The 22,026-nt window shown below is 40.9% G+C and overlaps 1 protein-coding gene across 4 annotated transcripts in view; it reads left to right on the forward strand.

Moving 5' to 3' along the window:
- The window catches only part of SRGAP2 (SLIT-ROBO Rho GTPase activating protein 2), a 192,917-nt gene that overhangs the window by 48,456 nt on the left and 122,435 nt on the right, over nt 1-22,026 (forward strand). For all 4 annotated transcript variants that reach the window (XM_033152860.1, XM_033152862.1, XM_033152863.1 and 1 more), the window contains exon 3: nt 11,008-11,200. In XM_033152860.1, coding sequence (XP_033008751.1) covers nt 11,008-11,200 — 193 coding nt within the window. The remainder of the gene's footprint in view (nt 1-11,007; nt 11,201-22,026) is intronic.

Here is a 22,026-nt window from a genome sequence, read left to right on the forward strand (position 1 = left end):
CTAGCGAATTTAGCAACAGGGAAGCAGATGATCTCAACCCATGTAAAGTGGAAACCCTAAATGTAAAGTAATGCAGCATCGTGTCTTTTTATGAGCAGTTAAATTAGATGCTGAGGAGTTTGTGCCAAGTGAGGCAGATTAAAGCAGAGATAAGAGGTATGAAAAAGAAGAGATGAAAAGCAAATCTATGAGGACGCAAGCAATTGTAGACCTCTACAATCAGCAGAGCAAAGGTATTTCATTTCCCTTTGGATTCCTGAGATTATCGTTGGTATATCTCACAGCTGGCTAAAAACATAACAGCAGCCTTTTTTTCATTTTTCATTTTTAAGAAAGTGAGAGTAACTACAGCTGCCCTGTAGCAAGAGGCCTTTGTATTTTAAGAGATGAGGGAGAGAGTTCAAGACAGTTGAATGTCTGGATGTATGAGATGTTTGCAAGATGAAGCAGGACTGTGTGCAATGATCAAGCTCTGGTCCGCAGGGTAGTTCAGAATTTTCTGAAGATCTAGTCAAGGTCATCTTTCTGTTTCGTTTACTGAACTATAAGCTTTCCCGTGGAGGGGGATGTCCTTTTATTTAAAATGTATCTCTGGGTTATTTGTGGGGCCTGTCTGGTGCTCTTGCATAGAATGCTGTGTAGAGAAGGGAGGGGAGAGTCGTGGAGGGGGATGTCCTTTTATTTAAAATGTATCTCTGGGTTATTTGTGGGGCCTGTCTGGTGCTCTTGCATAGAATGCTGTGTCCTTTTATTTATGGGCAAAATGTTACTCACACTTGGCTCTTAAAAAAAAAAAAAGAACACAGAACTGCTGTGTTTCTTTAGGGTTTTTGTGGGCTGGTGGCCCAGTGAGAACTGGGTGGATGCACCAGTTTTATCAGCCAGTGCCACTGTATGGGGCACTCTCTGCTCACCCTGCCATTCACATGATTGCACCTGTCCTTTTATGCCATCCTGTTGGTCCAAATGTCACAGGCTGTGTTGACAGTCCTCATGGAGAGGTTCCACGAAGTCTCCACCAGATTCTCACTGGGTCATGAGCCCTCCAGCAAAGTTCAGGTGTCGGCATGGGGGCTTGTATCTATATGAACGAGAGCTTTGTTCTCCATGTGTTACAAGCGTTCCAAAGGATCGAATGCTTTCCTGCTGTCCACAATAGGGCAAAAATTGTAGGCAAGCCAATATTTTCCTATGAATTTTAGTAAAAAGGAAAATGTGCTGTTGGTTTGATCCCGTATGGGGATTGCTGTTCAGAATTAATTCTTTCTTCTTTTGTGCTGTATACCAGTTGGAGTTCCTTAATTATAATTAGCAGCTGCAAAGCATCGATACATCCAAGAGTTGGCATTATGCCTGCTCAAACTTGTGTAGATACAATCTTGGTAATTGCTGCTGCTTTTTAACCTCTGTTGGAAAGGGTGTGTGTGTGTGTGTGTGCCTTGAGTTTGTTTTAAAAAATACTGTCATAATGGAATCATCCTGGACTAAATATTGGGTTAAAGGATTAGGGCTTTGTGACTCGGCTTCATGCAAATGTAATACCCCATCTCTTTTAGAATAGTGATGAGTTGCTTGTGATTGACAAGGAGCATCCTAAGGCAGTTAACATATGGAGGGGGGAAGGGTTAGTTAGAGTTAAGGTACTGGTATGTTAAGGAAGAGAGGTTGGCAGTGGTGGAGGAGAGAAAACATATAAAAAGAAAAATCTTGTTTAGTCTCTGGATTTACTACTGTGGGGATTATTGCTTACAAAGATAGCATCTGTTTATTATTCAGTTCTTAAGTAATTATCAGCAAGTCTTTTTATATATAAAAAAACCACATCTGTCTCATCTCTGTCTCTTTTGTAAGCGTGAAATAACATAGCTCGCTGAATCTATCTCTTGCAGGGTATCAGAATAGCACCACCTGATCTTTAGCTGGTGCAAGAGATGCAAGTTTTCATCTTGGGCCCTTAATACCAAACTTAAGTTTCTGTGCTGTTATTAAAATGTATTGATTATAAAAATGATATGAAGAAATAGAAAACCCACAACCCTTCCTGTTGAAAGAGAAAGTTAAAATCTTTGGTAAAAGTACTCTTTGTAGTTGATTTGCCAAAATTGTATTCAAAGCACCAAGGCCAATATTTTTGCATTGAAAGTTGATTTATCTTTGGTTTAGAATGATTGACTATTATTTTACCCTAGGAATCTGGAGCCTTCATTAATGTCTCATGATGCATCTGTCTTGAAGGTTCTTTTAAAAGGTGGTGAAATGCCACCGAGCCACATGAAAGCATATTAACCTGCACTGGAGAGCCCATTAAACTGATGCTGTGGTTCCTTAAGGCTGAGTTTAAGGTGCTGGTTTCGATCTATGGCTCCCTAAGTTTTGTTTTTGTTTTGTTTTGTTTTTAACTTGGAGATCTGAATGCTCTTTACATTTCTTCATGATCCTCAAAGTGTTGAGTTGTCAGACTTCAGAGTTATAGTTTCTGGAGCTCCACACTTCATGTGCTCTACAAGGATGATAAAAACCCATCATTGTAACTTGCAGTTAAGCTTGTCCATCAAGCTAGGGTTGAGCCTGGTTTTCCCATCTCTTACTTCACCTCCTATGCTTCAGATATATTTATGTGTTTTATGGTGCTGCAGGGAAGGAGAAGCTGTCTCCCACACTTCGTGCTTCTATTAAGCGATTCTAGGTGACAGGCTCCCTGTTGGGTCAGCTGCAGACTGTAGCATGTAAGCCTTCAGCAAGCCTGAAAGCAATGCAAATTCTCCTAATGTAGGCTGGCCTTTTGGTGGCTACAGCAGATAAGGGCTTGTTAATTCAGTATATTTTACGTTTGGCTTGTTAATTCAATAAGGAGGATGAATCAGGCAGGCTCTGCAATTTATGTTATCTCCTCATTGTTTATGGCTTAGTTCTCTTAGAGGTTCTCATCCAAAATTTTACTCTTTTGTGAGATTTCTTACATGACCATCCGAGAATGTGAATTTTCAAAGAAAAGTGGATAATGCTGAGTGCTGCTGAATTGTTTCTTTGATTGTAAGATTATTTTTTTAAGCCCCTCAAGTTAAATTTACAGGGAAGCTTCATGAGGGCTTGCAATGAGCCTTGCAGATACTCACTGGTGTCTGCATGTGGCAGAGTGCATGCTGTGAGGATGCTTCTAAATTAGGCTCGCTGTTCTAAAAATATTGCACTTGTCTTTGCCCCAAACATACATTTTTTTCCTTTTCAGGATTCTGATTTGAGGGGGTGGTGAAAACATTTTTGCAAGATTACAGTGAACCCCCCCAAAAAATCTCTGGATGGGTTCCTTTAAAAACAGCAACACCCTATGATCTCTTTTTAAAAAAATAAGGTGAACATATTACCAGATGTTAACAGATAAAATATTAACATATATGAGGTTCCTACCCAAACCTTAAGATCTTTTTCAGAGGCCTCACCAAGCAAAATGAAGTGGCTAACCATGAGGGGTGTGTGTGTGTGTGTGTGTGTGTGTGCCAGAAAAGGTTACTTGGTATCATCTTCCTGGTTCTTTTTGACATCTGGAGAAGACTTTTTCATTTACCCAGCCCTGCAAAATATTTTTTGGTCTGGTCCATAGTTTTTAACATAGTTATTTTAAGTTGCATTTTAATGGTAGATTAAACAGGCATGTTTTTTTTTTAAAAAAACAACAACACATGAATGGCCCACGTGAAGCATGAAGGGAAGGACAAGTTGCTCAGGTGAGCCAGTGTTTAATGTGTTGGTAGTGATGTCTGCCATTCAGTGTTAGAAACTGAGATATGAAAGCTAGGAGTTAAATGGCACCTTAATCCTAGGTTTTGGGCACCGCAATGGAGTGTCCTGGTGCACTTAACAGTGGTACCTCTGGTTACGTACTTAATTCGTTCCGGAGGTCCGTTCTTAACCTGAAATCATTCTTAACCTGAAGCACTACTTTAGCTAATGGGGCCTCCTGAAGCGTCTGTAACCTGAAGCGTCTGTAATACGAGGTACCACTGTATAACAAAAATACAAAGCTGAAAATGAATGAACTGCAGCTAAAATCTTAAGTTCATTTTTCACATGGTCTAGTCTTCATCAGAAGACTGCAAAAACAAACAAACCACCAAAACAAAACCACAAAGCCATACTTTGCCTGCCCTTGCCCTTATATTCTTATGCGGGTCCCTTCTCCAGTCTTCAGAGATTGGCAGGAAGTGGGGAGGCAGAAAAGGGTCTTTCTTTTCTTCCAGCAGGGGCAGTTTTAATCTGAAATCTTAGGCTCAGTACTGCGCCCAGAGCTCAGAAACTGCCTGCATTAATGAAATTCCCTGTCGCAAAATGTGCCTAGAACAATAGGAGTTTCGAATGCTGCTGCCATTCAAATTGTGAAGATAGGCAAAAGCCTGGCTCAGCTCATGGCACAGAGATGCACTGAGTTCTCTTGCTGAGTTTTCTATCAAGTTATCAACCTTGTAGGAAGAAAACTTTCCCTAGTTAAGACAGGCTACTGATAATGTATTCTGTTTTTTTTAAATAAGAATTTATTGGTTTTTAAAATAAACATATACAAATACAAATACAAACACTACAAAAACTACAAAACAAGATACACACAAACAAAACACTTATTTATCCATCCTTATCCTCTTTATACTCCTAGGTTTGGGACTTCCTCGCATCCTCTCTTCTGCGCTCATTTCTAATCTTTTTTAGTAACTTTGTAAAATTGTAAAATCTACTTTCTTACACCTAATCTTAATCTTACAATTATAATCAACATATCTTAAATCTTATTCTTATTCTTATCAAACAAAACATCAAATTCCACATCTCAACCTGATAATGTTTTCTGACCTCCTCCCAGGGGTCTCTGTGTTAAGTTTTGTTGCTGAAATTGGACGGTAGTGCCCCTTTTCCCCATTTGTCCTCTGCTTGTGGTGCACTGTGGTTTTGGGATCATACAGGTTTAAATGACACCCTCCAAGTGAATATATGTGTGTGTGTGTGTGTGTGTGTGTGTGTGAAATTCCAAACTAAATTGGTTTTGTCCTGTAATTCAGGGTAAGTAGTTTAGTCCTTTCAGTATATTTATTGCATCTGCAGTTTCTTTTGGTAAGATGTGCTGTAATACAGTGGCCCACTGTGCCTTAGTATGTTCAGACAGGAGGTGGTGGTGGTGGTGGGGGAACCCTCTCTGCTTGTATAAGGATTGGGATGGGATAACAGGAATACATTGTATAGCCTTGGAAAACTTTCTGGGCTTCAGGAAATTCCTGCATTCTTGACTTCATTTTATTTGCAGCCAGAACAACAACAAAAAACCTGCAAAAGCCTATCTGTAAGCAAGACTGCTCTTCTGTATTTAAGTCTTACAGAAAGGGGCATTTGGGCCATCAATGAACTATTGTTCCCCAGTGCCAGCAATCAGTTGCTGCTTCCCCTCCAATGGAAATGCACTCCTGTGGAAACTGCAGAGCACTGGTCCTGATGTAGTACATCTCTGCAGAAACAAAGGGGAGGAACCATTGACTGTGGCTTGCAGGATGTGACATAGTTGTTAGCTTGCTTGGCCCAGTTTGGTTTTACTGAGCAGAGCAGTCCTGCCTTATGACAATTCATAACAACACAAACAATGTAACAGGCTACAGTATATGAATTCTTTTAAAATGAGATTCAACATATCACATCAAAATATATGGTTCTATAGACCAACGTATCATATAAATGAAACATAATATGAGAAATTAAAGTCCAGCAGATTGATCAGGAAATACAATCTATTCAGATCTTATATTGGCAGTATTCATGGTGTGGAATTCTAATATCAATCTTGTATTGTTCCATGTGAAGATGCTTTTAAGGATTCTAGCATTCCTTGTATGCAGGTATCGCACTAAAAACTTGGAAGAATGGCACATGCAGAAAATAAGACAAGGATTCCAGGATAATCCCATGTTTCATCTAACCAGGCTTCGTCAGCTGTGCATTATATAAACAAACATAATGTGATGTAATTTTATATAAAACCAAATAACATAACACATACTAAACAATAAATTTACATACCGTAGAGTCATACCTCATGTTATGGCCGCTGCGGGTTGTGTTCAGCGCGGGTTATGAACGTGCCGAACCTGGAAGTACCAAACGGGTTACTTCCAGGTTCGGTGGTTTGCGCATGTGCAGACGTGCGAAATGACGTCACGTGCATATGCGCAGAAGCGCCGAATCGCGTCACACACATGCGCAGACGCAGCGCTTCATGATGCATTCTGCTCATGATGTGAACAGGGCTCTGGAACGGATCCCGTTTTCATCCAGAGGTACCACTGTATTCTTGTATATCAGAGACCTGGAACATGGAACATAATGGATTCAGTCATCATGACCATTAACCTAATGCCTCTTTATATAGCAAGAGGCAGTATTGACAACAACCACAGGTGGCTATAATTTCTGTAAATGCTTCTTAAAGAGACCATATTAACTATAAACATAAATAAATTTTTGAAGAATATTCCTTTAAGATATCATCCACGTAATAACTCATAAAAAACAGCTGTAATCTAATTCTGTATTCAAGCCTGAAGGATGTAAAGTGTTGAGTAGAAAAATAAATCTGGTTTCTTTCTGCAAAAGAATATTTTTGGCTTGTTCTATAGGTCCCTGATGTGCCCAGATGACAAAATAATGTTAGAGCCTCATCAGAATCCTTAAAAGCATCTTCATGTGGAAAACTACCAATCAGTTGGCTGGGGGCAGGGGTTTCAGAGTACGGTGGTGTACTTTGAACACAGTGAATTCTTCCTACAGAGAGCAACTGAAAATACTACGGGAGCTTGTTTTATCTAAAAGAGAAAAATAATTCCGGGGAAAGCTAATTAGGCAGCATATAGCAAGTGATCAGATTGTTATTCATTGGTCTCTTTAGACCAGGCACCCCCAAACTCGGACCTCCAGATGTTTTGGTACTACAATTCCCATCATCCCTGACCACTGATCCTGTTAACTAGGGATGATGGGAGTTGTAGTCCCAAAACATCTGGAGGGCTGAGTTTGGGGATGCCTTCTTTAGACCTTGCTTCCCTGCAGAGGTCCCAGAAGACCAGTACTCTTGATTTCTCCTACTACATGCAATTTCTCCTACTACAGGCTGGCTGTTTCAGCACCTTACATTCTCTGTGGGATTATGCTATCTCAGAACCAGCTCTCTAGGCTGCCATCGCTACCTGCCCCCAAAGCTGCAAAAGTGATTTCCTCAGCAGGTGATTGCTATAGAAACTACTGGATTTTCTGTACTCCCAACCTTCCTAAGAAATCAATGAAAATCAAGCAGGAATGGGAAGCTGTGGTGAGCAAAAGACATGCATTGACATTATCTCTCCAGGGGGGGCAACACCTACCCACCCCCATAAGGCTTCTTTCTTACTTCTTATACATTTGTATTCTGCTGTGCAGCTGCACCCATGTGCATCTGTGGAACATTTTAAAAACCATTTCTACCACCTTTACAAAGTTTTCGAGCTCTAAGTCTTTTATATCCATCTGAGAAGAGCTGTAGTGCTGCATCTAAAACTTTCTGTGGAATTAACTGGAACACTATAAAGCAGCTAATTGGATCACACACACACACACACACACACACACACACACACACAAAATTGGTCTTCAGTCACTGGGTTGTGAAGTGTCCAAACTGGGTGATGCCCTTTTTTTAAAAGGTGACTTGCACTAGCAAAACCATCGCATTGTTGTTTTTTAAAGCTGCTTTAAGAGAAGAGGGGGAAGAGTGAGTCCCGTGTTTGGAGGTTGAATTAAATATGTTTTGGGTCTGCAAATGCTGAAGATTATTATTAGTATACCTGTATATTCTATTCATGTGATGGATAGAACACATGAAGACTCCATGCAGTTGTTTGGGTCCCTGGAACAGTTTCGGATAAAGTAGCTATGAAGTTGATTCTACCACGTGGAAACTTGAAGATGCTTGGCATATCTGCTCTGATTGCTCATAAAAATGAAGTGATGTATAAAATGCATTTTCTTTTTCCTTCATTGCCTGATCGTTGGCCCAGTTCAGTGTGCTGCTTGAAGGTTAAGATGATTCTTTCAGCTTTTCCAAGGGAAAGCTTTTACACCTCCGAACATTGCTCTGAACAATGTGGTTTCAGTTACTGACCAGATACCTACCTGTAGGTTCCTTTTTTTCAGTCAGTAGTATTTGCTCGTTTTGGGTGTTATATCCAGTTACGGCACCCTTGTATAAATAGGGACTTGGCTGCAGCATTCATCCTTGCTCCCTAATATGCTTAGAGGGTTGTGGAGGGGGGACGGACTTTGGAGCAAATGGGGGGACATGGGAGCTGTGGGGGAAGGAGAAGCACTGGGCAGCTGGTGTGATGTTGGATCTTATCCTTGGTTCTTTGTCTGTAGTTTGTGTGCATTTAAAAATGGGCCATTTAAAAAAGAAACGCTTGCAAAAGCCCTCTTGCTCTGGTGCTGCTTGCACTGAGTTTTGTATCCAAATGATCCAGACTCATAAAGAAAAGACAGAAGCTCAGTGAATGCTAAGTGTTGCATTTGCTTATTTATGTTGTTTGGTATCAATTTGATCTGGGAATGAGACTGTTATATAAATAACTGAGATCGGCCACAGAAAATTCACTAAACATAGCAGACAGTTCTAATTAGCTTTTCAAATGTCCAGGGAGTTTTGGAGGAAAATGCATAGCTGATCATTTTGTTGGGCATTTAGGGAGCTGAGGCAGAGGCGTTATTAATGGATCTGCAACCAACTTATTTAATAGCTCTGTAGCCAAAGGCCGTAGGTTGGTGGGGTTTGATATAATAACTGAGAATGGTACTTTTACTTGCCAGATGTCATGCCACATGTTTAGCTTTCCCATAGGTCAGAAATATATAGTTTTATACTTCCAAAGACTACTTCAAACATTGGGTGGTCTTAATAAAACATTTATCTGCCCAAGTAGTAAAAATGGTATATTAACAGCCGTGTCATCTATGCTAAAACTGCTCTTTGTGCAGGCGAAAGGAATCTGCCTGAAAATTTTGCCCAAAGACATCCTTTTCATGAAAAATGAAACTGTCTTGTGACCTTTTCCAATTGGGAATGCAAATCAGTTGGACCTTCCAAAGGCAAAGTATTCTCAATTTGATGTGCTGCATTTAATTGCAGTGGCGCAGCTGGAGTCCCAGCAACTAATTGAATAATCCCAAATTGGTGTCTTCTGGGAATGCCCGGCACGATCAGTGCTTTGGTTTTGCCCTAGGAATAGCCTGCAAAGGAATTTGATGGAGAGTCTCTGGAGGGAATTTGAGCTAACAGCAGGGAATTTCTGCATTAGCCAGCCCTGTGGCCCTTATCTAGAGAAATTCAGTACATTTTTGGACAATGACCGCTTCGTTGGGATGCCAAATGTGCCCTTGACACTGCTGATTGATAGAATCTTCAGCAGTAAAAGCCTTCCTTGTAAGTGAACTGTATTGGATTCCAAGTTGCTTTGTTATCCCTTGGCCACAGTGTCCAAAATACAATTATAGTTATTTTTCTGTCTACAGGCACAGTTAATCATGGAGAGGTTTTGCTGACATTGAGGTTGGTTAGAGGCCAGAGATGAAGTGAGAGGCATGGGGAGCAATTTTAGCCTTGATTTTACTAACTGGCTTGTACATAATATTTATAGCATTCATATCCTGCTCTTCCTCCAAAGAGTGAAGGGCAGCATACATAGGACTATCACATTTTCATTCTCAGTAGCCTTGTGAAGTGGGTTACACAGTCGGGCTAAAGTACACATGATGCTAATTGCATTATTCCTGATTATATTGTGTGTGTTCTTTTAAAAATATAATTATGGACAGAGTGATTTTATTTGGGAATGGAGTGGGAGGGCTTAACTCTTTCATTCTTGCCAAACAGCAGTGAAAATTGTCTCCTTTGCTAAAGTTAGGCTTTGGGGTGGAAAAGACACTCCTATGGGTACTCCCAACGGGGACCCTCATAATTGCAGGGTGGAATGGATTTATTTTGTCACCAATGGTTTGGGAGATTAAAAATCTCTCCATGAACTGCATTTCCTGTCACTCTCCATGCAGGACATGAAATGTTAGAGAACCACATTGAAGTATAGAATCACAGTTGGAAGGGACCCTAAGGATCATCTAGTCCAACCCCCTGCAATGCAGGAATATGCAGCTGTCCCATATGGGGATCGAACCTGCAACTTTGGCATTATCAGCAGCATGCTCTGACCAACTGAGCTATCCAGCTTAGGCCCTGTGTGTGTTAGCTAAGGCTATCCAATGTGTATTCCGAATTGGTTTGAAATCCAGGTCCTCCAGCCAGGGTTCGAAATTAGCAGGGCACCAGGCGCATTTCGTTTCTAAAGATTCTCCATTTGCAAGCACCTCAAAAAGTCTGGGTGCCATTTTTTTGCGTCTGGGTGTCACTCAAGGATTACTGAAATGTATGTGCTTTGAAACCTCGAGTTTAACAATAAAGAGTAGAGTATTTTGAAAACTGAAGTATGGTACCAATATTTTTATTGTAAACACCAAATTAAACATGTATCAACATTTTCTGTTAAAAATGTGATATTAACATTGTGTCACTTATGTGAATTGCTTATCAAAATAATAAAAAAGTGTTGCCAACCTCCCCCCCTCTCCCAAATGACAGCTAGACATTCTGTTTGGGTGCTTACAATCGAGGTCCCAGGAGCCATTTGGCTCCTAGCTTCTCTATCCCAGTTTCTAGCACTGCCTCCAATTATATACTTATATATAACACTATCCAGTACTACACTATATGATTGTAAGATTTTGGCTCTTCTTTAGGTAGCTCAGAGTTGTTGACATGGCTCTCTTAGGCAGTTTCTTACCTTATTCCTGCTTAGTTTTAACCAATGTTCTAGCACAATGACCACCAGACATCTTGTTATATTTTATGCTCTTTTTAAGCATCTGTTGTAACACTCCCCTTCCCCCTTTGTTTTACAGAGATCCGAGCCCAGCTTATTGAACAACTGAAATGTCTTGATCAGCAATGTGAGCTTAGAGTCCAGCTGCTCCAGGACCTGCAGGATTTTTTCCGCAAAAAGGCTGAGATCGAGATGGATTACTCCAGGAACTTGGAGAAGCTAGCTGAACGATTTCTGGCAAAAACAAGGAGCACCAAAGACCAGCAGTTCAAGTAAAGTGTTCTTTCTTGCACAAGGGAGGGGGTAAAACAAACAAACAAATAACATGGAAACCTATCTATTTATGAATGAATGAATGTGTATAACAAAGTACGTGGTGCATTTCTTCTTCCTGTCTGGTTTTTTCCTGTAATGCAAATGCTGAACAGTAGTTTTTATCCTGCTCCTCCTTCCAGATTTAGTTTGGGAGGGTGGGGCACTCGAATGTGTTGTGTCAGCGTATGTGATTTCTGCAGCATCACAGCACTTGTGCTCATCTCTTGGTTGCTTGCACAGTGGGAAGATGCATAGTCTCCTGTGAAATCTGGTACTTTTATGTCCTCTGTTACTGCTTCCTTCCCTCCTCTTTGTATGTTAAAGTGGAGGATGCATATCTAACACATAACTGGTGTTTGTCAGTATAAAGTGTGGTCACTGGGATGTAAGGATTCTTCCTAAAGCTGTGCCACTGTAGCTTGTTGCTGATCTTTGTGAACTGTGGCTGCTGTGACTTTATTTGAATTGTTTCAGCTTTGATGCCCGTGAGAGGTTTCACACATGCAAGCAGCACCAGCATTTCCCACCATGGTATTTGCCATGGGTTGCTAGCAGGGGCGTCTCCCATTCTCTGTTATGATAATCACTGGCGGCAATGACGGGATGTGCAAAAGGAGAAGAGGAAATGAGCCGTTCCTGCTGCTTATATTGGCTTTGAGAATGGATAAGGATTGCGAATCCTCTGGAAATGAATGGAAGGCTGTTTGACATCAGTGTCAAAAGAAGGGGGCTCAGTATAGTGCCATCCTTCAGGCCTGAAGGACAGCAGTCAGAGTGGGTCACCATCTATGTCTGACAGCCACACAGTTTGAGTGGCGAGGGGATAAAGAAAAAGAGAAAATGCTATTGTATTAAAGTCATAAGTGAGATTTTAGGGAGTATACGTGACCATGATTTATTCTTCCTTCCTCTGCCAGCAACATTTATTTTTGGAGCTATGTGTATGCACTTGAAGATGGTGCTTTTAAAGGGAACTGCTCCAAAACTATGAGCCAAATGGGACAGTCCTCTGCATTTTCATTGTCTCAGTAGGACATGATCTTTTATCCCATAGCTCCATGGCTCTGGTGAGTTATGTGCTTCATTTTAAAACTTGATATTTGAATAAAAACCTGGTTTCTAATACCATGTATCCTCTCAAGACTTGGAGCTTGTTTGCTTTGCACACTTAAAGGTGGCCAAGATACTCTGTGCAAATGCACTAATCTTTCATTCCATTGAGCAATATCCCTGCTAATCTGCCTATCCCTGCTAATCTGCCTGTATTTTGGAACAGAATGGAAATGTATTGCCCATGGACTCCACCACATGGCGAAGGTGCTTCTGTTGCGTCTCAATGTTCTTATCCTAGAAACTTTATTTTCATCTTAAAATGTTCCTAGCACATACATTTTCAGAGATATGTATGAACATGTGATAGCATAAAAGGTAAAGGGACCCCTGACCATTAGGTCCAGTCACGGACCACTCTGGGGTTGCGACGCTCATCTCGCATTACTGGCCGAGGGAGCCGGCGTACAGCTTCCGGGTCATGTGGCCAGCATGACAAAGCCGCTTCTGGCGAACCAGAGCAGCGCACGGAAACACCGTTTACCTTCCCATCGGAACAGTACCCATTTATCTACTTGCACTTTGATGTGCTTTCAAACTGCTAGGTTGGCAGGAGCTGGGACCAAACAACGGGAGCTCACCCCGTTGCAGGGATTCGAACCGCCGACCTTATGGCCAGCAAGCCCTAGGCTCTGTGGTTTAACCCACAGCTCCACCCGTGCGATAGCATAGAATTGTTTAAAAGAACAGAAACATGGAGGCATCCAAGAGAACTCAATCTAACAGATGTTAATGTGCTAAACTTCCCCGCTTCTAAAATATCCCTAGCAAAAATTTTGATCCCGGGGTTGCAAGTTTCTCACATTTTATGAATGCCAAATTCATGATACGTTTTGTGGCAGAATATATGCAGCCAACCTCTTGTAGTTTTGCAGCTTCAAGACTCATGGGAATGCCATGCAAGATATGCAAATGATGTGTAAATTAGACATGGCTTTCTGGCTCAGTATGAGATCTAGTATTACTTTCAGATGGACAAGATGCCCATCTCTGGAAAAGGGAAAAAGCCCCGCTTATTTTCTATGTTGAACTACAGGGTGGGGGTGGGGACCTTCCTGACTTCTGCTGCATATCTTGACAATGTGTGAAGCCTGTCAAATTCTGTTGTTGGGATAGCAGCTGGGATGGCAGCTTGATGTAAAATCAGTGTTGGGATCACAATAATATCTGCTCCAGAATACTCAGCCTGTTCCCCGGGAGAAAAGATCCATCTGGATGAGCCTCCATCTTAAATTCAGTTTGTTTAATTTCCAACCATTGAGGGATTAGAATGCTTTGTTTTTATTAGTCGATTTAATTGCTGTGTTTGGGAATACGGTTTGGCTGTGATGGGAGATGCAACCTTCCTTTTTACTAGAAAGCCTTCCTCTGAAAGCCATTAACTTTTCACCCTTTGGCTTCCTTTTTATACAGCTTTGAAGTGGTTCACCTTTTGTTCTCCTTCTAACTGATACTTAATGCAAACATCCTCATTAAGACGAATACTGCACTACATCACTACCAAAGCCTGATCCCCTAAGCATAGCCAATAAAGAGAGTTGTAAGTGTCCTTCTCATATTTATATAACTATAATTGTGTCTTGAACATTTTTTTGTCTGCCATTTTCCATCAACAGCGGGAGGCTTTAAAATGCTTTAGATCTGCACTCTGTGTGCCATTAAAGAGAAATTTCAGTTTTGGGTAAGTTGTTAGTTCTTGCATAGTCCAAATGCACAACCCCCAGGTTTTTCCAGTGATAAGTGCAAGAATAAACTTCTGTTTAATGATGGTGTCAAATTTCCCTTGTGGAAATGCTCTCTCATTAGAGACATTTTGCCTATAGCTGCTGCTTTCCTTCTGTTGGGTGTTTCAGTTGAACATTTGATATGGAAGTTGTTAAGCAAGCCAGCAGGCTTTTAATTGATGCTGCAGTGTGTGTTACTCAGAAGTGTTGGGGAACAGTTGTAGCAGATTACTTTTTTCTTTCTGTTCATGGGTGAAATTTTGTTTGTTAAAGTAGAGTATCTTGTTTTCTCATATGATTATAGCCTGAAGCGTGATGAGTATCAAAAGTAGATAAAATGGTGAATATGATCTGTTGTTCTAATTTGGAGTACACAACCTTTTCAGTTATGGAAATAACCAGTTGCCTAGCACTGATTCTCATCCATCCCTGCAGCAAAATTTTCACAACCCATGAAACCTGTGTTTTGGGGTAATATTCATACCAGTAGGTTGTTGGAGACCAGAATTCTATCACGAGCAGCTTTTCCTGTTTTAGTGTTTGCATCTTATAGATGTTATTTTGGTGGTTTCCCTGCTGGCCTCAGCGGCTTTTAAGCTACCTTTTTTTTGCAGTGGTGTGATCAATTTTTCCCCAGCCAGTGGTGATTATAGGATAATATCACTGTTTGCAGCTTTGAAATGTTCCAAGTTGTCTCTTCTTCATCTTTTTTGGTGATCACTCGTAGCCGAGTAAGATTGTCTTCCATGAACACAGTCTTAACAATGAGTCCGTAAGTGACTGTGGAGGCCAATTCTGGATCCACATGTCTTTACACAGTGGGGACCTAGGTTTACGGGCGGGAGTTGATCATGGTGAGGGTTTGCCAAACGTGCCTTCCTCTTAGCACGTTTCTCCTTTTCGCCCTGAGTTTCTGCTTCTTCAAAGTCCATGACACCTTTGGTAAAGGCTGTTCTCCAATTGGAGCGCTTGCAGGTCAGGGTTTCCAAGTTACCAGTGGTTATACTACATTTTTAAAGATTTGCCTTGAGAGCGTCTTTAAACCTCTTTTGTTGTCCTCTGGTATTTTGCTTTCCCTTCTTAAGTTGGGAGTAGTTGCTTTGGAAGATGATAAATCAGGTGTCCAAACAACATGGCCAGTCCAACAAAGTTCATGTTAAAGAATCATTGCTTCGACACTGGTGATCGTCCAAGTTGTACAAAGAGTAAAGGTAGACATGTTGGCTCATAAGAAGAACTCCAAAATCTGTATTAGCCAAATCTGTATTAGTGCAATGTTTTTTTTTTTTTGATAGGCCTACTGAAGTATCACAAAATAGCATGCAAACTTTTGAGTGCTGCAGAACTTTTCACTAGGGTAGGAGGTAAGCAAAGCAAAGTTGGGGCAGGGAGAAAAACCGCTGGTGATGATGCCATGAGTCTATATCTGGTATGAATCTTAATGCAGAATGGGAAGGGAAGTAGCAGGCATTCAGATGAAACTCCTTTATGTGCCACACAGGTATCAGGTTGCACCAAAGCCTTCGGGGGAAGGAGAAAAATAGCAAAGACTGATTCCTCAACACTAGAATTACAAAAACCAACTGTTATCCCAAGTCTGTCCCTTTACTTTTGGGTAAGACATAGAATTTCCATCATAGGTAGAAAACAGTAATAAAAAGAAAATAGGGAGAAAATAAGGTGGTATACGATCAACAACAACAGGTAGATATTAATTTTTGGTGGTGTGCATAAACGTCAATAGAAGCAAATTTGGTAACTTTACCTAACAGCTGGAGGAAATGTTCCCTCAGAGAATCAAGTTTTATCTTCAGGTGATAGAAGATTCTCTTCTTCCAATTCTGCTGTTTAATGGCTAAATTCAGTATATTCCAAGCTGAATGAAACGTAGCTGTGTTTCACTATAAAAAAACAATACCAGAATTCATCTCAGGGCAATACCTAATAGCAATACCTGCTAGTCAGGCTCTCCTTACCATACGGTGTGACAATTTCTCTCTCCTCTCCCACTTCACTTTATGTTACTGTCTAGCCTGATGAAGAGCTTAGGAGAATGCAAAACACTTGCACACTATATATAAAATTTATATATATATAAAACATATATATGGTTGGCCAATTTAAAGGTATTCCCCTAATATGGATTTCTGAAATGCTTGTAACTGTAAGTCATGTTCTTTCTTGCTACTCAGGAATCTCATCTGAAGATCAGTCTGAGACCCTTCAAAGGCCTCTACTTTCCATCTCAGCTGTTTGTGTCACCTGCCATCTGTCTGTCACCCATGGCGTTCCACAAAAGCCTCTAGTTTGAAACAAGAGAGATGGCACTTGAAGGCCTGTGCTGCAATTCTTACAAAATTTTGTGAGAATAGCAGCATCTTTCTGTCTCTCTTGAATTTTTTTCATGTCTTTAAAACTCTTCTTCTGGAAGGGCAGAGCAAGCAACACATGTAGGCATTGTGCAGTATATGAACACTCACAAGGATGTTCTTCACCTGTTAATAGGCCCATTTGACAGGGGACCAAAAGGGCAATCTCCCCAATTTACCTCTCTCCTTTCCTGTTTCCAATGAATGACATGATTTATGGCCCTTGGGATTCAGACAACATGCTGGCCCCCCACACTTCCATTTCCCCTTTTTAATGGATGGTTCCCCCACTCACTCCAGCAACTGCCATTGTCCCCTTGAAGCTCAACTTTAAAATGGGGTTGTTTGTCTCTCTTGCCTCAGCAGGTCCTGTGCATCCAACTGCATGTAAGAAGGATGCTGCTGCAGCTTATGTAAGCCATAAAACTAATAATGTAGGGACTATATTAGAGGACGGATTAGTAAAAAAAAATTACTGCTTCATTTTCTTTTTTGCAGTTTCTGATATCTCTTACTTCTTTATCTTGAATCCTTTAATCACACATCCTGAATTAAAAATGTGGTGTAGATTAAACAGCTTTACTTATTCACAGTCTCAAATCGACTCTCAATCACAGTTGGGGTTTCTAATGCTATGTGGTTACTAAAAGGGAGCTAACTCGGATCTGTCTCTACCGATTTCACACATGTTCAGGCCAACCTTTCCACAGTGTGGAGTGTATGTGTGAGTAAATAACACAAAGGTCACCTCCAAGTTTGTCCTACCTTGAAAGGAAGGTATGGAACCTGTCAGCCCCTTTGTAACAGGTTTACTTTACCCAAAATGGCTCCAGAAACTTAGTTTCCCCCTGTCCATGAGCTGCTATAGGAATGGAAATCAGAGAAGCTTTGTTTATTCTGTGTCTACCACAGAGGTCCAATAAGACATTAGAAGAGCTCAGGCACCTGCAGCCATGATATATAAATAAGCTACTTTTTCTTTGACGTGAAGGGAGAAGAACATTGAATTCGTCATGGTGCTGCTAAATGTGCAGGAAAACAGACACTGAGGCCTCAAACTGAAGCTTTGAATCAAACATTTTGGAAGCCCCAAGAGAATTTAATCTTTAGCAGAACTATTTCAGGGTAGCAGATGGTTTGAAATCTGGCTCCAAGTCTCAAACTTTCTGCAATGGATGCAGAACAATGGATTTACCTGCAGGGGAAGCTTCTGATGCTACTGTTTTCTCTTACTGCCTAAGCAGGAGCTATGTGGCATGGAAGGATCCAATGCTAACAATGCTCTTATTGGCAAGTCTATTACCGGTACGCCCTTCTGCCTGTAGTTGAGTGGTAGTTGAATCAGGAGCTTGCATGTGCTAAAGGGAGAGTTCAACATAGATTTCAGGGATGAGGCCCACTTCTGGCTTCCCGCGCAACTGCATCCTAAATAATAATAATAATAATAATAATAATAATAATAATAAAAAAAAAATAATGAACTACCTATATGAAGATTAGAGAATTGAATGTCCTACAGTGAAGCAACTTTTTCCTGACATTTGTAACTCTTGATATGTTCTATCATTTATACTGCCAAATTACCTCCGTTATAGCTATACATTGTCTTGCAAAATTACACCTATGGCCTGCTCAACCTCCAAAATGCTTAATTACATTTGTTTTCACGGAGAAGCGTGGTGTCACCAGTATACTGATGATATGCAGCGCTATCTGCGCATTCCATCTGAATCAGGAGAGACTGTGGGGGTGTTGGACTGATGCCTGGAAGCAGTGATGGGCTGGATTGGGGCCAAGAAAGCGAAACTGAATCCTGTAAAGATGGAGGTGCTCTTGGGTAGTCAGCTCTCATATCAGGGAATTAGGTAGATGATGTTTTGGGAATGGCTGCACTCCCCCTGAAGGAATATGTTCATAGCCTGGGAGGACTCATTGATCTCATATCTGTCCAAGTGGCCTCTGTGGCTAGGAGTAATTACCGGTATGCCCAGCTCAAGCTGGTCCACTAGCTATGGCTATTCCCGGACTGGGAAAGTCCAGCTTCAGAGGTCCTCCTGTCTGGAATCTGCAGCTAGTACAGGTTAGTGAATGGTTTAGCCCAATGGGACCACAGGTCACAAGTCCTGAAAGCACTGTGTGTGGCTCCTAGTGAGCTACCATGCCCAACTCAAGCTGTTAATATTTGCCCTAAATGGCTTGGCACCCATATATCCAAAAGAGCACCTCCACCAGTATCAAGCACCTCAGATCTTACAGTCTACAGGGGAGTCTCTGGAGGCTGCTGGGTTGTTATGACAGAGCCTTCTTGATAGGACTCTCCCATTTGTGCAACATTTTTCCTGGTGAGGTGTGTGTCTCCCTCCCTCAATGTTAATGTTTAGGTGGAATTTTAAAGCATTCCTGTTCACTGGGGCACATGGTGGTTGAAATACATTGTTTCTGGCAACTTTGAAATTAGTAGTTGTGAGGATGTTTGTTTTTACTTTAATTATTTTTGTAGTTTGTTGTTTGCTATCCTGGTATTCTTTGGTTGGTGGGTGGCGGTGATGATACTGTCAGCAGCTCTGTGTTGCCTGGGTGAGAGACTTTTCTAGGTCTGCTTGCTTGAGTTCCTTTAACTTTACCTGCCAGGGGGCCTTTGGACAGTCTGTATAAAAAGCATATTCTCTGCCATATCTTACCAAGCAGCTAAACAAAAGTAACACTGCAGCCTATTTCAAGACAGGATGATAAAATGGCTTTAGAAAATGAGGATAATCTTCGGAAGTGAGATGCTAAGCAGCAATTGTCAACTTCTAACTATCAGAACAGCCAGGACATCCCAGCATGAAGTTCAGGCGACTTTTTGGCTGCCTGTGTCCTGAAGAGGATGCAGAACAAGCCTGGCAGCCTTCAGAACAAGCCTGAGCACTTGTAAACAACAGATGTTCACAACTAGAATATTGGGTGGTGATTGTGGTTAGTTGTTTTTTTTTTAAGGACTTGAGGTGTGAGGGAAATGAGCCTAAAGATCACCACTGCTTGAAAATCTTAAAAGTATATAATTAGAATAAAGAGTGCATTATGATTTTAAGTTGTTTGAAAGAAATAAGCCTTGTATATGAAAACAGTGCTAAACCTTGAAAATTCTGTTACGCTTTGGGCATTTTCATAAGTGAACTTGTACTGTGGAGGGTGTGGCTTGTTAAATTTCAGCATGCCATTAGCGATGAAATGGATTTATTGAATATTTTAATACAAAAAAGGATGCATATATTTAATATAAAAAGATGCCATTAATGATAACATTGATTAATCACAGCAAGAAAAAGAAGTATATTGAAGTTTTTATTAAAGATTTTATTGTAGTTTTATTGTTGCATGTTACATTTTGTTTGATATCCTCTATCTTGTGTCTGGGTATGTTCAGTGGTGGGGTGGATTATAAACAATCACAATAAAAAGGTAAATAATGTCTATTTACCTTTTTATTGTGATTGTTTATAACTAGTTTTAGTTAGAAATATCTTTTTGATATTCCATTTCCTAAGTACTTTCATCTTGTAACAGATGTTAAGATCTGGGAATTAAATCTAAAAGCTGTTGTATTTTAGTACTTACCGTAAATCTCATTGCAAGCTACTGAGGGCCAAACTTCTAAATATCAGTCATTAGATTTGAAAAATTAATATCAACCTCTTAAGTGCCGTCTTTTATCTTGTGTGTGTGTTTGTATTTTAAATATGGTAAGCGGGCGTGTTAAAGTATTCAGAACTTTTCCTTTCCTCCCCATGATCCTAGGAGTGTATTTGGCATATATGGTTTTGAGAGACCTGCTTTACCCCCTAGCCTTTGTTTGAATTACTCAACAGTGACTCAGTGGACCTGTTTTGTAAATCAAAACACTAGGAATGCCGGTTGATTTTGTCCTGCAAATGTTCAGATACTTTCCGTTTCAACATAAATTTTGAAAGCCTTCAGAGGATGAGTAAAGTTCTGATTGGAAAGTTCACCAGGGTGCTTAAGAGTATAATCCTATACCCGGGAATAATCCTCACTGAATTAAATGGGACTTTCTTCTAAGTGTACTATACAAGTATAGAATTGTTCTGTAAATGGTTGAAATCCTACTTCTTAACATCAAACCTGTAAATTGGGTCTGTAAACTAGTTTAACAGGCAGCCGTGCTGGTCCAGAATAGCTTATCAGGTAGTGTAACCCCTGTCCTACTTCCTGCCTGAGGTATAATGTGTTAACCTCTGACCCTCTTGCCACAGGCAGACAATCCCCATCATTGCTGAACACATAACTTAAGAGTCAATGTCAAAGGCTTGCATTACATCTTGGATTATTAAAATTTCCATAGCTCCATCTATTTGCAACATTTATGCAGTTGTTCATTGGAAAGCGAACAGGAACCTTTTTGTTTCAACCCTTACCTGAGTTTTTTGAATAATGAAAGCTAGTTGTATGCCACTGACTGAAATGATTCCATTAGTAACAAGTCATCAGAATACTTTGTGTTACAACAACATGCTTATATCTTGACGGTTGTGGGCACTTTTACCTACATTGGTGAACTTGTCACTGTTAACTGCAGCTGAGATCTGGGCTAGGTAATGTGTCTTTTGAATTATGGTGCTGGAGGAGACTCTTGAGAGTCCCATGGACTGCAAGAAGATCAGACCTATCCATTCTTAAGGAAATCAGGCCTGAGTGATCACTGGAAGGACAGATCCTGAAGCCGAGGCTCCAATACTTTGGCCACCTCATGAGAAGTAAAGACTCCCTGGAAAAGACCCTGATGTTGGGAAAGATTAAGGGCACAAGGAGAAGGGGACGACAGAGGACGAGATGGTTGGACAGTGTTCTAGAAGCTACCAACATGAGTCTGACCAAACTGTGGGAGGCAGTGGAAGACAGGAGTGCCTGGCGTGCTCTGGTCCATGGTGTCACAAAGAGTCGGACACGACTAAATGACTAAACAACAACAAATTTGTCACACAAAACCAGAAATGGTTGTGCCAAAAATATTGCCTCTTATTTTGACATACTTAGAATCATAGAATTGGAGAGTTGGAAGGGACCACAGGGGTCATCTATTCCAGCCCCCTGCAATGCAGGAATCTTTTGCGCAGTGTGGGACTCGAACCCATGACCCTGAGATTAAGAGTCCTGTGCTCTACCAACTGAGCCGAAAGCAGAAGCCCGAACTTCTCTCTCTTCCCCTCGGCTTTGCTTCCTGGTTTAGCACCATTGTTTGGAAAGCAGGCATTAGCAGCAAGCTAATGTTTTTTAAACAAGTTTCAAAATGGGTCTTCTTACCAAACTTCACGAGCCTATGCTGATTATTTTTTTGGAGAGGGGAAGTATTTGTATTTGAGCACAAGCAACCCTGTATAGCTGAACCAGCTCCGGTCTTTGGGGAAATATCATCCTTTAATCCTTTTCACACTGAGGCATTGGAGCAATAATATCCAACCAGAAGTAATGAATTGGAGTCGATGTTTGATCTACATGAAGGGATCCCTTTTGAGCACTGCACGTTTGAAGCCTTCTCCTTGGGTGGTCATAAATCTAAATCAGAGCATTCACCACTTT

Source organism: Lacerta agilis, chromosome 6 (genome assembly GCF_009819535.1).
Source record: "Lacerta agilis isolate rLacAgi1 chromosome 6, rLacAgi1.pri, whole genome shotgun sequence".
Lineage (NCBI taxonomy): Eukaryota > Metazoa > Chordata > Lepidosauria > Squamata > Lacertidae > Lacerta > Lacerta agilis.